This window comes from Gadus chalcogrammus, chromosome 19 (assembly GCF_026213295.1).
Source record: "Gadus chalcogrammus isolate NIFS_2021 chromosome 19, NIFS_Gcha_1.0, whole genome shotgun sequence".
Lineage (NCBI taxonomy): Eukaryota > Metazoa > Chordata > Actinopteri > Gadiformes > Gadidae > Gadus > Gadus chalcogrammus.
This window is the reverse complement of record NC_079430.1, coordinates 2,431,361-2,448,731: the sequence shown is the minus strand read 5'-3', so window position 1 is coordinate 2,448,731 and position 17,371 is coordinate 2,431,361. Positions and strand designations below refer to the sequence as shown.

At 49.7% G+C, this 17,371-nt stretch overlaps 1 protein-coding gene across 3 annotated transcripts in view; it reads left to right on the top strand.

Moving 5' to 3' along the window:
- rapgef1b (Rap guanine nucleotide exchange factor (GEF) 1b) overlaps window positions 1-17,371 on the top strand; it is a 48,316-nt gene that overhangs the window by 27,027 nt on the left and 3,918 nt on the right. Inside the window, exons 4-20 of one of the 3 annotated variants that reach the window (XM_056579007.1) lie at window positions 1,173-1,329; window positions 1,579-1,667; window positions 1,786-1,944; window positions 3,392-3,442; window positions 3,983-4,097; window positions 4,916-5,102; window positions 5,493-6,020; window positions 6,509-6,711; window positions 9,538-9,699; window positions 11,589-11,735; window positions 12,322-12,414; window positions 13,296-13,381; window positions 13,555-13,660; window positions 14,282-14,357; window positions 15,215-15,303; window positions 15,738-15,826; window positions 16,064-16,249. In XM_056579007.1, the coding sequence (XP_056434982.1) occupies window positions 1,173-1,329; window positions 1,579-1,667; window positions 1,786-1,944; window positions 3,392-3,442; window positions 3,983-4,097; window positions 4,916-5,102; window positions 5,493-6,020; window positions 6,509-6,711; window positions 9,538-9,699; window positions 11,589-11,735; window positions 12,322-12,414; window positions 13,296-13,381; window positions 13,555-13,660; window positions 14,282-14,357; window positions 15,215-15,303; window positions 15,738-15,826; window positions 16,064-16,249 (2,523 nt within the window). The remainder of the gene's footprint in view (window positions 1-1,172; window positions 1,330-1,578; window positions 1,668-1,785; window positions 1,945-3,391; window positions 3,443-3,982; window positions 4,098-4,915; window positions 5,103-5,492; window positions 6,021-6,508; window positions 6,712-9,537; window positions 9,700-11,588; window positions 11,736-12,321; window positions 12,415-13,295; window positions 13,382-13,554; window positions 13,661-14,281; window positions 14,358-15,214; window positions 15,304-15,737; window positions 15,827-16,063; window positions 16,250-17,371) is intronic. The other 2 variants (XM_056579003.1, XM_056579006.1) reach the window with 2 other exon arrangements.

Genomic DNA, 17,371 nt, shown 5'->3' with positions numbered 1-17,371 from the left:
TATCTGAAAGGGGCTTGCCCTGGCTCCTGCAGCCACAAGACATCCCAAATCATGTAGTAGAATGGCTCATAACCTTCTTTGGAAAAACCCAGGTGTTTTGGACTTTAGCCTCTGAGCTAACATGTCAATTCCCAACCGTCCATTGAGACTAGTACCAATAGTAACTAAATGCATGTACATTAATAATTGTTGTCCAATTTGCTAAATCTACTGGAGATGCGGAACAATTAAAGTAAATTCACCCTTTGCTGTTGCCGCCTTTGACAATGGCTGACCAAGAAACTGGGTCCATGCTGGGAGTCTCACCAAAGAGCTCTTTTGCCTTAGTGTTTGTGTGTATTGATTTTTGGTTTGCTCCTATAGATTAGTTATATTATTCATGGGTCCTATAATGTTTTATTAACTGCTCTTTAAATATTTAAAAGTTTGTTTAGGGCTTCTTTTCAGAAGAAGAAGAGCGTTTTTGGCATGGTATTGAGCATTCCCTATCCTTTACCATCAGTCTCTTAACTCCTCCCCAACTGGAGCCTTCTTCCTGTACCGGCGTTGTTCTGCGGGGCTGGAATGGGGTGCCGTGTCGGGGCAGGAACGGCGCGTGAATGTGCCTTGGCGTGTGGAGACAGGCACCACGGACACACCCTGCAGCCAGCGGTCCTCCAGCACTATTGACTAGAGCAGCAGCACCTCCAGCACACCTCCTTTGTCCTGATAAGCATTCTTTAGTTCAGCACCAGACTGGGCTGGCCCCTGCTCTGGCTGGCGGCCCCACCAAAGGGTTTCCTTGTCTACTTGTTTTGTTGACCAGGTCGACCCTGCTCAAGAGGTGGATGTTACCTGGTTATCCAGTGCCGTCTTCCTGTTGTTCTTCATTATTTATAGTTATTAGATATATATGGGAAAGTTGGTTTAGGTCGTCTTTATAATGTTTTTTTGTTTTTATTAATTTCCCTTTTCTCCAAACACTCATACTCACACTCGCACACATACTGATTCACTCATACTCATACTTATACACATACACACACTCACACATACACTCATACTCATACACATACTCACACTCGCACATACACTCATACTCATACTTATACACATACTCACACTCACACATACACTCATACTCATACAAATACTGACACATACACTCATACCTATATGCACGCACTCTGCAGTTCGGCGCTGTCCTCGTGTCACAACCGAGTGTACCAGAGTCTGGCCAACCTCATCCGCTGGTCCGACCAGGTGATGCTGGACGGCATCGACCTGGAGGACAAGGAGAACGTGGTGGCCGTCACCACCGTCATCAAGGCGGTGCTGGACGGAGTCAAGGTGAGTCCCCTCCCATCACCTAACCCGCTGCCCACACCCTACCTGCTCATCAAAGAAATGTACTGGCTCAAAACAACCCTACGTCCTCCGCCAATGAGAAATGTTTCATTTCACGCACCTTTGATTGGCTCGGGAATCCAGTCAACTTTGAAGTCACCTTGATAAAAGTGTCTAGGATCGCTGAATCAAAAAAAATAATTTACATATCCTCACATGACCGTTGTATGTGTGCATATGTCGTGTGATCAGGAGCTGGTCAAACTGACCATCGAGAAACAGGAGCAGCCCTCGCCCACCACCCCCAATAAACCAGTCCCCCCCGCGCCCACGGCAGAGAGGTGAGTCCACGCCGGGGCCCTTTACAAACGCACTGGTGTGCCCCAGACATCCGCACACATTCAGACAGACGTGTCTGTTCATCCTTCGGTCTGTTTATCCTTCCGTCCGTCCCTCCAGCAGCGCGTCATCCGAGGTGTCCCTGACGGACCAGGAGCCTGAGGTCACCATCCAGTCCCCCGCCCAGGAGACGCCTTCAGAGGCTGCGTCTGATGCACCCGACGACGACGTGGCCCCGCCCAAACCCCCCCTCCCTGAGGCCAAGATGGCAGAGCTGAGGTGAGAAGCATGTGCAACTGTAGCCAAGAGGAATGTGGGGATTAATACACTCTAATCCTGTTGTTCTTTAGATGTTTTGATAGGTTTGTGTTCATTGGAATTATTGCAACATGGTTAATAATGGTTGGTTTGTTTGTTTGTTTTTCGGGTAGGTGTGGGGATAAAAGTGTTGACTCATATGTTACTGAATCATATAAGCTAAGATCAACAGGCTCTTTTCCGTTCAAATTCCTTTTATATATTTTTCATCATTTCCTTCCATTCAGGAGTAATATTTTGTAACCTTGATTGAATTGTGGCTAGTGGCTACAAAATATAAACAAAACCATGATGACGTTTATGACTAGTGTTTGAGTATCAGGTTGATTCAATGATCTGTGTCTGATCCAGTTAAGTAAGAAAAGGTGGTCATGCAGGGTGTAACAGTCAGCGTTCTCTCCCCACCTGAGTGTACCAGCGCTCACTAACGGTGTGTTTCCACTGACGGGTGCGCTTCGGCCCAGCACGCCTTGGCCCAGTAGTGAAGGTGCGGTTTGGCCCAGCTCAGTTACAGCTCGCGTTTCCACCGCTGACAGTACCCTTATGGTAGGGCAGGGTTTAAGCCGGATGGTGATAGCCGCGGCAGCTACCTCATAGCAGCCCGACACAGTGTAGCCTGCTAATAAATCCAAGGAAAAAGAAGAACGTGCACAATGAACAAAGAGCAACAATGTAGGACGTCCAAGAAGGTCGGCAAACTTTTGTGTGACACTTTCCTAAATAAACAAGGCTTTCGCTGTCGTCCATAAATACCTTGCGGGTAATGTGTTTGTTTGTTATTATCCCCCCTGTCGCACGGAAGTGACGATGCTGTTGACCAATCAACGGACGGCGTGTGTAGCTCAAATTAGTTGGCTCCATTTCAGATGTCTCAGTACCTCAACGGAGGAGTACTGAGAGATAAGTTCAGCTAATCACAGCTAAGTCCGAAACCCCGCCTACTTTTGGCTGTGGAAACGCGAACCGTGCCACACCTATTCATACCGAACCGCCCTTGCCGATGGAAACGCGCCATTACAGTTCCAGGTTGTCTACTTGATATGCTATATCTTTCTGGTCTGAATTGTGGTCAAACAATATGTGCATGCTATCTAGTCATCTTAAAATTCCTGATCTCTATTCCATCTCCCTGTTCGCTCTCTGTGGTCATCTGCTGGCTTTTCATAGCCTACCGTACAGAATTCACACATGATGATAAAATCGTGTGTGATGATTATGAATTTGTTCATACATGACAGAAGGTTTAGATGTAAAGTTAGTGTTTTCCTGCGTTCCAGCCTGATCAAGTGGTCTGTGCTCCTCTCTTCCTCCCTCTGCTCTGTCTGTGTCTGGGGTTGTTGTCTGTGTCTGGGGTTGTTGTCTGTGTCTGGGGTTGTTGTCTGGGGTTGTTGTCTGTGTCTGACCACAGAGCTCAGCTGAGTGCTGACGCTGGCCAGAGGAGGTCCACACAGAAGGAGAAGTATGTGGGCCAATGGGATCACACCTTTCCATCGTGACCAGTCATACTGCCCTCATCAAAAAGTCCTGCTCCCCCCCCCCCCCACCCCAACCCCCCCGGACAAATCCAGCCTTTTGATTTGATGAGCGTGCTTTGACATGCATGTTTGATTGGCCCCCCCAATGTGATGCCTTACCTCATCCAATCAGAAGAGAAGACCAGTCCAGTGCATGAGTGTGTTCTTTGTTTCCCCGACTGATCTTTATGTCATGGCAAACGCTGTTACGCCCAATGAACTTGACTGGAGAAGTTTGATACGCAAGAAACGTTTTTTTTGTTTGTTTTTTTGTCTGACGCTAACACAGGCCATACACATCCCGTCGTAACCCGTGTCCAAGAGGTGTTATGTGTGTGTGTGTGTGTGTGTGTGTGCGTGTCAATGTGTAAGTGTGCACACGTGTGTGGTTTGTTTGGGCCTGAGTTGCGTCCCATGGGACTGTGAGGATGCTGGTGTTGTAAGGCTTCCAGGCCTGATGTTATGTGACGGCCCTCTCTCCCCAGTCCCCCGCCGGCCCTGCCTCCTAAGAAGCGTCAGTCGGCCCCCTCGCCCACCAGGGTGGCGGTGGTGGCTCCCATGAGCCGTGGCTCCAGCCTTCCCTGTAGTGTACACAGACAGGTAACACATAAGCATGCACTCCAGGTCATGTGGTAAAAAAAAAAAAAAAAAAAAAAATGATACTAATCTTGAAATAGTCCCAGAAGAAGAACATTTATTTTGGGTCCGCTGAATGAACATGCATTTCATTGTATTTATTTTTTATGATGCAGGAATGTACTAAAGGTAACAAAGTTACAATTTGAAACTGGCCTGATTCAGTATAAAGCTTATTTCCAGCAGGTTCCATTCATGGCAACGTTGTAATGAGAGGCATATGTCCTTGATGTAATCTTGAGAAAGCGTTGCATAATGTCGTTTTGCTGGAATGTGAGTGCAATCCTGGAGCACGGTTGCCTTCGCAGTGTGTTCAAAAGGGTTTTCAGCCGCCCAACTCAGCCTTACCCCCGTATTCATTAAATTGGTGAAGCATTCCCCATCTGTTTCACCATTCTTTAATTTGAGCCAATCCATGCGTGGCCTGAGAACAGTTACTGAGACTTCTTGCTCATGAGCAAAGCGACCAGCACTGTACCTATCCCTATCCCTCATTGGAATACAATGTCTTTGATGGCTTATATGGGTTCTTTTTTGGTATATTTTCAATCTGACCTATGGGAATGATAATGCACAGGCTAAGGTGGTCAACTCTTTTGTGACTGTCCTCAACCTCTCAGTAGGCATCTAAAACGCCCTGTTAGTCATGTTGAAATGTCAACTCAGATGAAAGCATCTACTAAAGGACCATGGCTCAATGAGAATGGGTGCTGAAAAGTGTTGCCGTGGACCAGACGTGTGTGTTGGGACAGTGTTGTGACGTTCCTCCTGTTCCCGTACAGCCGCACGACTACGAGCAGGAGTTCCTCCAGAGGCGCTTCTCGGGGGGCAGCCAGTCGTACGGTGGCGAGTCCCCGCGCCTCTCGCCCTGCAGCAGCATGGGCAAGCTCAGCAAGTCGGAGGAGCAGCTGTCCTCCCTGGAGCAGGACAGCGGGCAGTGCTCCCGCAACACCAGCTGTGAGACGCTCGGTAGGACACGCCCCCAGGACGATGAGTGGACCGGCTGGTCCCTGAGTACATTCAAAAGTATAATCACAACAACATCGGAAATAGGCCCTGTGCAATACCCTGTCTGTCACTGTTAATGGACAATATGGCTTCAATGTGTGCTAAACTCTGATAGGACAAGGGGGGAAATGTCTTGTGAATGTCTAATTAAGTAGTTGAGAGTAATAATAACTTTGCTAAATTTTTGGCCTTGATTATTTGCAAACAGTGTTTGGCAATGTTACTGACGATATGAATAATAAAATTAACGTTGGCATTGTGCCATCCCGACGCTTGAGTTGAATCAGTTTGATGATCCCATGTGTTCAGTGTTTTTCAGTGGCTGTTCATTGTCCCCCCTCTCCCTCCCAGACAACACGGAGACCTACGACCCGGACTACGACTTCCTCCACCAGGACCTGTCGGCCGGGGACCCCCTGCCCCAGGTCCCGGCCGGCGGCTGCCTCAGCCCCCTCCCCGAGTCCCACAACGAGTCCTCCTCCTCCTCCCCCGTCCCGGGACAGCACCCCACGCACCCCCGCTTCAGTGCCCCGCCCCCGCAGCACACGCCCGAGTACTGGACCCCGCAGCCCACCAAGAACAACCCCCTGGCCCGCGTCAGCGCGCCGCCCGCCCTGCCCCAGAAAAAGCGGCGCAGCGCCCAGGCCTCGCCCTACCCCGACGGGATGGGGGCGCGGCTGCTGTACGAACGCTACCCCTCGCAGTACGACAACCTGTCGGAGGAGGAGCTGAACCCCACGCCGCCCTTCCCGCTCTTCTCGCCCATCTCGCCCATGCCCCAGAGCAACGGGGGGGCCTTCGTGGCGCAGTACCTGGCCAGCGAGCACGGCGACCGGCCCTCCAGCCCCCCGCCGCTGCCCGAGAAGAAGAGCAAACACAGTGAGTGATTGTGGGAAGTGTTAAAGGGTGAATGGCACCATTTCAATAGAGTGAGCCATTGCCAAGACATTTCGGGTCATTTTGAGCATTTAATTTTCATTAAAGGGCAGCTCACTCTGTGAATAGAAGCAGGAAGTGAACCCCCGGATGTTCTACAATGGGCTCTCTAGGCCCGGGCAGAGGGCACCGTGAGCTCACTTCCTGTCCACGCCCGGATCACATTATTGCCTCTGCTTGCGTACATGTCATCTCATTCGCTTGCCAAAAATAGAAGGTGGTTCCCCTACTATGATCTCATCCCATTAGTTGCATTTGAATACATTTTTTTTTATCTTTTAGTTCTATTTTGCGTAGTGTAGAACCGACATGGGCGATCCGAGCCAGAGACCTCATTGCAAACGGTGATGTCAACCAAAGCGGTGATGTCATGGGAGCCCATGAGCCCAGCTGAAGCTCATTCCTCCTCCACCCTTCCTTCCTCCCTCTAGTCCTCCAGTACATGCAGTTTGTGGAGGACTACTCGGAGCCGCAGCCCTCCGTCTTCTACAAGATGCCGCAGAGCGAGAGCATCTACGAGCAGCGCAACAAGCGCTTCCAGGAGGTGTGCGGCTTCAACGACTCGTTCAGCAGCACCGACTCGGTGCACGAGCCCGTGCTGCCCCCCGCCCTGCCCCCCAAGCAGAGGCAGCTGGTAAGAGCTCACACGCACAGGGACACCTCCAGACCTCGTATGGAGACTCTCTTCAGTACAAAAGATGCATGAGATGTATCCATGAAAGGGCTGGTTTTGGTCCATCTAATGACAGGGTTCATCACGGATGTGACGCGTGACCTGTTCTAGTGTCATTTAAATACCAGTAAGTGTATTATGTTCCTGGCGCATCGATTCTGTGAGTTAAAGTGGAAGCCTACGGATCCGTTTTTTTTTCTTTCATTCTGGGGGAGAGAGAGAAAGACAGATGGTGTGTTTGAGATGCCTCGTACACCACCCGCACAAGTTGCTCTTGTGATGTAATTTGCTGGCATGTAGCACCTATGGCGTTCCCGTTTGTCTTTGTGGGCATCAATACACAACGAGTCGGTCATCGGTCAGAATCCTGAGATATGACGACCAAAAGGGGGCGTGCCTCGATGAAATGACGCAAGAAAGCCTACTGCAACTCCTTTGTACGCTTAATTTACTCCCAAGTAAGGAAGAACGGAAAATATCGATTTAATGGCTTGCAAAACTGCAATTCCACTAGTATCCCTAGTGCAATTCCACTAGTTAAACAAAGTTCTTCACTCCTTCTCTCTTATGGTGTTATTTATCTCCCCCTTGTTTAATCTCTCTCACATCTGTCCGTCGTGTGTTGATAATCAGCTGTCGCCTAGGGCGATACGGCTGGCTCTTATCGGGCCCCCGCATGGTGGTCAGATGGTGGTCAGGCTGATTCAGTGGTCCCAGAGGTGGGAGAGGTGAACACACACACATCCACAGAGGGAGAGATGAACACACACATCCACAGAGGGGGAGAGATGAACACACACATCCACAGAGGGAGAGATGAACACACACACACACACACACATCCACAGTGGGAAAGATGAACACACACATCCACAGTGGGAGAGATGAACGCACACACATCCACAGTGGGAGAGATGAACACACGCACACACATCCACAGTGGGAGAGATGAACACACACATCCACAGTTGGATAGATGGGGACGTTTGGCTTTTTAACCGGTAACGTGCAGTGACATTGACATTATTGCCATGGACAGACGAGCCAAGAAAACATATTTATAGTGTTGTCCCCAAGTCCTGGAGAGGAGACGGATGAAGCCTGGTCATGAAGCCCCCTCTGCCATCCCGGCTGTGGACGCAAAGGGCTACTGTCACTTTTGATCCTCAGCCAGTGTATATATACAGTTTATATATGTATATTTAAAAATCTGTTGCCGCTGTAAGCCTAATCTGGCCTCATGTTTGGAGCCTGATGAGCTGGTGGGCCCAGCAGAATAAGCCTGTTTGCCTCCTCCTTAAATCCATGTACCAGGCTTACACGCTTTGGCAACTTTATACAGGGCTGTCCTCCCTCAAAGTAATTTCATCTGCTGCTGGTGTGTGTGTGTGTGTGTGTGTGTGTGTGTGTGTGTGTGTGTGTGTGTGTGTGTGTGTGTGTGTGTGTGTGTGTGTGTGTGTGTGTGTGTGTGTGTGTGTGTGTGTGTGTGTGTGTGTGTGTGTGTGTTCAGAGTTTGATCGTAAGTTGGCCTCGTTTCTATAATGACTCAGAGTTGTAAGAGGGCTTAGAGGAGAGACCGCCACATCAAATAAATATGACCTGTGGAGATCACTTGATTTTGGGGTGATTGTGTCGCTCCAGGAACAGAGTGCTTCTTAACAGAATAACACTTTTATTCACACTGTGAACCACTTCAACAACAATAGTCATTTAATAGAGTCTTTTACTGGCTGCCTCTTTCAGCTTTTCTCCAACACGCCTTTCTAACCCTATTTGCTACTGAACTTTTGATCAAATGGACTCAGTTAGCTTCCTTTATACTGGCATTATCTAGCTATCTTGAGTGTCTTCATGTCTGAACTCCAGACAACGTCCAGAGTATCAGGTCAGGACAGCGGGCCCGGGGAGAGAGGGCCCGGAGAGAGAGAGAGGGCCCGGAGAGAGAGAGAGAGAGGGCCCGGAGAGAGAGAGAGAGAGGGCCCGGAGAGAGAGAGAGAGAGAGGGCCCGGAGAGAGAGAGAGAGAGAGAGGGCCCGGAGAGAGAGAGAGAGAGAGAGGGCCCAGAGAGAGAGAGAGGGCCCAGAGAGAGAGAGAGAGAGAGAGAGAGAGAGAGAGAGAGAGAGAGAGAGAGAGAGAGAGAGAGAGAGAGAGAGAGAGAGAGAGAGAGAGAGAGAGAGAGAGAGAGAGAGAGAGAGAGAGAGAGAGAGAGAGAGAGAGAGAGAGAGAGAGAGAGAGAGAGGGCCCAGAGAGAGAGAGGGCCCAGAGAGAGAGAGGGCCCAGAGAGAGAGAGAGAGAGAGGGCCCGGAGAGAGAGAGAGAGAGAGGGCCCGGAGAGAGAGAGAGAGAGAGGGCCCAGAGAGAGAGAGAGGGCCCGGAGAGAGAGAGAGAGAGAGAGAGAGGGGGGGGCCCCGGGGAGAGGGAGCCAGGAGAGAGAGACATGTACCTGCCAAATGGTATTAATCCGGTTCCTCGCCAGTCTCTCGATGGAAACGTCCTCAATGCTCACTGTGGATTTTTCTTCTTCTTTAGATTCACCTCCACCCCCGGTAGATCTGGGAACTCTCCAGACCATGACCTGATATTTGCACAAATGGGTTCAATCAGACATTACACACACACTTTGATCTAGGGAGGTTTTCCTTTTTTCCTCTGTCCTTTTAAAAGCAAACATTCAGCTTCTGCTTCCTTAACCTGGTTTTGTCCCTTTCTCTTTTCTCTCTTTTCTGCTGTTTTTTCTTTCTCCTTGCCCTTCTCTGTCTCTTCTCTTCCGCTTTCCCCCATCTTATTAGGCTTCCCACTCTTCCTCTCCTTCCTCCTCTTCTTCCTCCTCCCTCTCCTGCCACCTCCAGCCGTCGCTGGTGGCCATGGAGGAGGCGGGCACTGGGCTGGGCCTCAGCATGTCTGTCTCTAACTCCTACCTGATTGGCCAGGCTGCCTTGACCACACCAACGGTGAGTGCCATCCTCTCTGGCCAATCCCTGGGCCCCTGTGGGTTCTGGTTCCTGGCCTGTTAACCCAAGGGCTGCTTGAGCCTTGTGCGTGTTGTTGTGCTTGCCTAGTAAGATGTGGAGTGCATAGCCCTTACCCTAGGGGGATCAATGGTGTCCAGTTCATGGTTTTGTGTGGTTCCCTCCTCTGTTAGTTTGACTGTGTGAGGTTTATTTGAACTCCTTTGCCCTTGTGCTATGCTTATTGCTGGAAGAATTGGTGAACTATGTACTTATGTGTTTGGCCATTTGCTCGCTTCTGAGATGCGTTGTTGGCATATGCGTGTCCATGTGGTGTTTTTTTTGTCAGGGAACGGTTTGCTAACCTACACCTATACTCAGACGGAAAGGATGGTGCACGGAGAGTGAGAATGGGTCAGTTGGGTTGGTTAGACAAAGGAAAGCATTATAATAAACACACGTAGTCCATTAAATATAATTTAAAAAGACCCAGAAAGTTTCAGGACATCTTTGAGTCTGGCTGCTTCAAAGCTGCTTGCAGGGTTTAATGAACTCACAGGGCTTTGGGCCGACACACGGACGGTTGTGTGCTGCTCCTTGGTGGAGTGGTAGCTCTGTCTATAGGCTGGAGGCGCTTAGCTCCGGCTCTGGGAGGTTGACCCCGCTGACCCCTGGCTGTGTGGGATCACGGCTACCAGTGGCGTGCGTCGCTCCCTTAAGGATCATGGCTGGGGGGACGGAATGTGGCAACAGATGGAAGCTGATGGGAAACACACATTCCTGATCCTGCTGCCCTTCCTCCTCCTCCTCCTCCTCCTCCTCCAGTCTTCTTCTCTTCCTTCTGATCTTCTTCACCACCCAATGTGTCTGTGTGTTCCTGCCCTTACCACATATTGTTGCCCCATCCCTGCCAACTTCCCCACCCCAAGCCTTCTGCCACCCCACCCTAGCATTCCCTGTCCCACGTCTGTCCCCCGACCCGCTGTCGGACAGATCCTCTGTAAGGTTAGCGTTCCCTACACCCCCCATGGCATGCTAGGTGGGGGTTCCAAGAGAACAAAGGACTATCTGGAATGGATGAATTATGGTAGGATCTAGTCCGGCACGGGTGTTTGCATGTCTGGTTGAACACGCACATCAAATTGTCTTGTCTATTGTTTTGATGTTATGTGACTGACACTGTCTCTAAACTAGATTAGCGCTAACATCCCCAAACGCCAGTTACAACAGACCAGTGTTTATCAGTGATCTGTGTGATGTATGCACAGCTACGGGCCGCTGTGCTTGAGACAGAGCTGGTATTTACAACTCGTTGCAGCACGTTTCAGAGGGCCTTTCTCCTGGCAGGCATCTCTATGAACACGCACGTACACGCACACACACACGCACAAGCACATACACGGTACGCACGCACGCACCCATAAACACACACACACACACACACACACACACGTATAAACACGTACACATGCACAAATGCGCACACATGCATAAACACACACGTGTACACACACACACAAACACACACACACGTACACATACATACACATGTACACACTTTTGAATCAAAACCTGGCCTGTGCATAACCTTGTGTGCACTGACACTTTTGAACAAGGAGAATATCTCTCCCTGGCATATATTGGCTGGCAAAGAGTAAGATTTGGGGTGGTAGGTGCGTCGAGTTTTCTACCGAGGGCTATAGTTACTACAGACTGGTTGTGAGTCAGGAGATGTTGAAGGAGGAGATCTACATTGTTTTCTTGGTAATATTTTCGAACCTTTTTTTCCAATCTGCTCCTCTCTCCCCTGCTGTCTTTGTTTAACACTTTTGATTCTAATACCTCCAGAACTATAATTTTTTTCCTGCTTTCATTCTCTTAACCAATCACAGAGTTTGGACCGGGTGGCCTTGACCAATGCCACCGTTCTGGATGGCAGCGGGGGCGGGCCCAACGGTTCACTGGCCGGCTCATTGGGCTCTGTGGCTGTCTGTCTTCCTTCCGAGTCCTCTCTCACTGACTCTCTCCACACCTCAGCGGTGAGATCATAGTACAGATAAATCACACCAGGCACGACCAAGGCAGCGAGGAGAACGAGAAACCATGTGTCAGGAAAGAGAAGGAGAAAGAAAAGAAGCAACTACCCCTTTATGAATGTTTAACAATTTGGGTTGCATATGTTTATGCTAGTATTGCGCCTTTTAATATGTTAGACCTTTTAACCTCTAGCTATTGCTTAGTTTGAAGCCTTGTCTGATGTTGACTTGAAAACATAGTGACTCATCGGCTTACAGGCATCTTGTTGTCATAATCATCGCCATCACACCGCTGCTCCCTGATTACCGCCTCTTGAAGAACCCTAGCCTTACGTCTTTAACTACATGTGTTGTTTGTTTCTCCCCCGCATTTCAGTTACAACTAGCATTACTTTGTATGCACCCTGTTGCCACCTGGTGGTCGTGAGCGGTAGTTAAATCCTAATAAAGATGGCCCCCTTGCCGTAGCAGTAGGCTACTGCTATCCTTTGCCACACACATTCCCCGCCTGCCCGCTGCCATCCCAGCCTCGCCCGCTGCCCCCCCACCTCACGCTGGTGGTGTGTGTGTCCCTCCTGTGTCCCCGTAGAGCGAGGGCGGGTGTGACGAGGGCGGGGAGGGGGATTACGTCAGCCTGTACTCCTCCAGCCAGGCCAATGGGGAGCTCCCGCTCTCCCTCAGAGTAAGTAGCTGTGATGAGACCGGCGAGATCGCCATGTCTTATCTTAAGGGTCCGCCTCCACTCAAACCCCCCCTTCATCATCTCAGGGTGTGTGACGTCATATAAAATACTGAGGAAAACAAGAAGTAAGTCATGGACGCTCCGGGCCCCCATGTGTTTGCATCTTGAACCGGCCCCCGCTCCCGGAGCATGCCTTGGGGTCCAGGGTGTCGGTGCTTTGGGTGTTTCCTGGTGTGGCTCGCGTTCACAAGTCCACCCGTGTGTCGTTGTTTCTGATTGGCCGGTGGTTTCCATTACCCTCTCCCGACCGGGCTACAAACGGGCCGTTTGAACGTTGTCGTCATATATCCCTCCTCCATGCATTACTCCTCCTCATGGGGTCAGTGGGTTGATCAGTCTTCAAATAACATTTCCCAAAACAGCCGTTGTGCCCGTGTACATGTGTGAGTGTGTGTTGGCGTCAAATCCCCTTGTGTAAGAAACCTGAATGCTTAATGGATTTGGTGTGTGTGTGTGTGTGTGTGTGTGTGTGTGTGTGTGTGTGTGTGTGTGTGTGTGTGTGTGTGTGTGTGTGTGTGTGTGTGTGTGTGTGTGTGTGTGTGTGTGTGTGTGTGTGTGTGTGTGCGTGCGTGCGTGCGCGCGCGCGTGCGTGCGCGTGCGTGCGCGCGTGTGCGCGTGTGCGCGATGCTCTGTTCCTTTGACCTTTTTGACTCTCATCCTGGTGACATACTGAAGGCCGCCAGCCCTTCTATCCCCTGCGTGGGACCATGGGGGTTCAGTGGTTATGCTCCTCATTCAGCCCCTGCATGGCATCCCATCCCATCTTCAAATGTCCCTGATTTGAACCCCTCATTCACGCCAAACCTTCCCCTCCCGCACAGGAGCCAATCCAAGCCGACGATGTGCTGACAGATCCCGCCCCTGAGATGTCCTCCTCCAATAGCAAAGAGGCCATCGAAAAAGAAAGGTAAGGACTCCATAAAGAATGTGATGCCAGACTAAGCACTCTAACGAGCCTTGGTCAGGATGCTAACGTGTGTGTGTGTGTGTGTGTGTGTGTGTGTGTGTGTGTGTGTGTGTGTGTGTGTGTGTGTGTGTGTGTGTGTGTGTGTGTGTGTGTGTGTGTGTGTGTGTGTGTAGGCGGCTGAAGTCCACGTCGTCGGCAGGCAGTGATGATGAGGAGGTGGATGAGCTGTCCCTCATTGACCACAAGGAGATCATGAGCAGGATAACACTAAAGCAGGAGGTAGGAGTCATGGATGTTAAGGCCGTACAGTGACACTGTTCAGGCTGTGGATGTACAGACGCACTACACTGTAGCCATTGCTGCCCTCTGCAGTCGGCCTTTTGAAACTGTATCACTACCAATTACTATGCCCAACCCCATAGCGCCTCTCTTCTCTCCCCCTGCTGGTGCAGTCTGATGGACGTGCTTGTGTGCCAGGCTGATTATGTACAGAAAAATCTTTTTTTTTTAGTTTTCTTCCAGAGGACATGTACAGCGAAAAGAGATGCAGATGGGGTAGAAAGTGATAGTGTCTAAAGAGAGGGATGTATCGGCATGCTGTAGCTCACAAAGAGCCTCATAAGTGAGGTAGACTCTGCCTCCGTCATCCTCTGAGCTGGTGCAGGACAGGGGAGGGGTGGGGTGGGGGGGAGGGGAGGGGGCAGTCAGAGTGGGGGGCGGCCGAGGGGAGGGAGGGAGGAGAACAGCAAATGGGGAAAGAGCTGCATGTGCAGCTCCACTGCAGCGCTGCTAACTGTAATCTCCTGTTTAACGATGTACCTTTGCTTGTGTCTCCGGCTCTACGCATATTGTTTATGAATGGTTGGTCCTCTCCTCCGCCGCCGCCGCCTTCCCCTCCAGAGTGACGACGGCCCTGATGTCCGCGCTGGGTCTGGGGACATCCTGCTAGTCCACGCCACGGAGACGGACCGCAAAGGTACACTGGTCAAGTCTGTGTGTGTAGATGTGTGTTACAAGTCCAGTTTGTGTGTGTGGATGTGTGTTACTGGTCCAGTGGATGTGTTACTGGTACAGTCTGTGTGTGGATGTGTTACTGGTCTAGTGGATGTGTGTGTGGACGTGGGTTACTGGTCCAGTCTGCGTGTGTGTGTGTTGATGCGTGTTACTGGACAAGTTGATGTGTGTAACTGGTCCAGTCTCTGTGTGTGGATGTGTTACTGGTCCAGTCTGTGAGGATCTGTGTTACTGGTCCAGTGGATGTGTTGATGTGTGTAACTGCTCCAGTGGATGTGTGTTACTGGTCCTGATGATGTGTGTGGATGTGTGTTACTGGTCCAGTGGATGTGTTTTACTGGTCCTGTTGATGTGTGTGGATGTGTGTTACTGGTCCAGTGGATGTGTGTTACTGGTCCAGTAGATGTGTGTTACTGGTCCAGTAGATGTGTGTGTGTGTGGATGTGTTTTACTGGTCCAGTAGATATGTGTGTTACTGGTCCAGTAGATGTGTGTGTGGATGTGTTTTACTGGTCCAGTAGATGTGTGTGTGGATGTGTTTTACTGGTCCAGTAGATATGTGTGTTACTGGTCCAGTAGATGTGTGTGTGGATGTGTTTTACTGGTCCAGTAGATATGTGTGTTACTGGTCCAGTAGATGTGTGTGTGGATGTGTTTTACTGGTCCAGTAGATATGTGTGTTACTGGTCCAGTAGATGTGTGTGTGGATGTGTGTTTCTGGGCTTCTGGGTCAGGCTTTGATCGGCTTCCCAGGCTGAACTTGAGGAACCCTCCAGGGAGCCCAGCTTGACTCTGTTCTGCTCCCTCTCTGGTGTGTAGATCTGGTGTTGTACTGTGAGGCCTTCCTGACCACATACAGGACCTTCATCAGCCCAGAGGACCTCATCAAGAAGCTACACTACAGATATCCTTCAAGAAATCCACCTTATTACTAATTCATAGACGGAGGGCCTGGGTAGACATCAGTGGTACAGTAGTATGTGTGTCTCCGTCCTTCCAGTTGTGTTGAATCTATACTGTACTGTTTTTTAAGAGAATCCCATATATGGGCGGTGCAGTGCTCCCGGTCTCTGTGGTTGGTTGGTGCTGTGTGTTTCAAAAGGAGCCTGATTGGAATGAGATTAGGGAGGGGTATCCTGTGTAATGATACTTAGAGATTTCTGAGATTCAGCATTTCTCTAGTAATTCGGTAATAATTGCCTTTTGAAATCTGTCTTTTTGTTTTGTCTTGCCGCTACTTAACCGAAAAACAATGCACCATGGTAACTCTGTCTGAACAGGAGTGTGTTCACACACACGCAGCATGTCTTTTCGTGTGCGTCCTTAACCACGAAGCACATATACCAATTTCTGCCACAGTCCGGACACTTTCAAGAAGAGGGTCAGCAAGAACACCTTCTTCGTCCTGGTGCGGGTGGTGGACGAGCTGTGGTGAGGAGCGGCTACTGCCCTCTTTTGGTTCTGCATTTCTAGTTATTAATACTTTGTCACATTATCAATTGTAATATCCCGTTCAACCTCTGTTTCTTTATCTTTCACAACTACAATGCTGATATTACAATACTTAAATGAACCTCCGACCCAAAGCGAGTTCCATTGCATTGAGAGCCATGTTGTTAAGGAGTAGGTCAGGCTTATTCTCTTCTCATCCACTCATCTCTCCCCCAGCCTGGTGGAGCTGACGGAGGACATCCTGAAGCAGCTAATGGAGCTGGTGTTCCGGCTGGTGTGTAACGGCGAGCTCAGCCTGGCCCGCGTGCTCCGCAAGAACATCCTGGACAAGGTGGAGCAGAAGAAGCAGCTTCGCTACACCAACTCCCTCAAGCCCCTGGCGGCCCGCGGCGTCTCTGCCAGGTACAGACCCGCTCAGGAGCGTTTGTTAGCGGACGAGGTCATGCCACTGTTAGGCTTTGGATGTAGGCGACGCCTAGGAGTGAGCATATGAGGAAAGAGACTGGTCGGGTCCTCGGCCAGGCAGCCAACAGACAGTTCAGTGTTTTTTTTCCTTTATAAAACAGGCAGCCCTTGGCATTTATATTCCGTTGGTTATGGAACATCTAACAATGGCGTAATCTGATTGGATGCGCTTCGAGAGGTCAGTGCCGAAGTAAAGAATGTTTGAATTCTGACCATAGCGTCAAATTGGAGAATCTGAGCGGACCGCTAGGCCCAGGTGGCACCAATGATAGGTAGCATCATTGCTAAGTCGGGCTTCAACACTCCGTAGGAATACATTGTACCCACAGATGCTGAGAGCTGTGTGGACCACGTCAATGTGTCTAGAGGTTTATGTGTGTTCCTATGCATTTCTATTTTAGGAGCGACCATGTGACACATTAACAAGTGCAAGTCCCTTATCCCTGGTTTTCAACATGCACATCAGTATGAAAAGGATATCACAACTACTGTCACTAACTATCAGGATGTGCAATAGATAGCTTTTTAATGTCGCGAAACGATGAAGACATAACACCTTTTTCTGTAAGGGTGCAGTTTTGCAGCAGTGTGGTTTGGGAGACAATAGGACAATGTGGATTTGGCTATGGGCTAAAGGGCTTGTACATCACAATGCAATATGGGATTTTTTGTTGATACTAAATAAACCAACATTTACCATAAGCTAATCATTACTTTATTGCAACGTCTTGCATGACAAACGCTGTTGCAGTTTAATAAACATCTCCCCTCATAATGACAAAAAAATGTAAGACGACCAAAACACCATTACTACCAATAACGTTCCTATACTTCCCACATGGAGGTGCTCATTGCTGTGTGGCGTCATATTATACAAGTCCTATAGAAGGGAAAATACAAGGAGGACACAATTATGTGGTTAAACGGTTTACTTTTGTGCAGAGTTGGTCATAAATAATTTTCTAAATACATAATTTTCTAATACCTGGTCAGATAAACGACTATGATCAATTTAATTATTCTATACTAAACTTTAAGGCCTGCGTCGCTGTCTAGTGA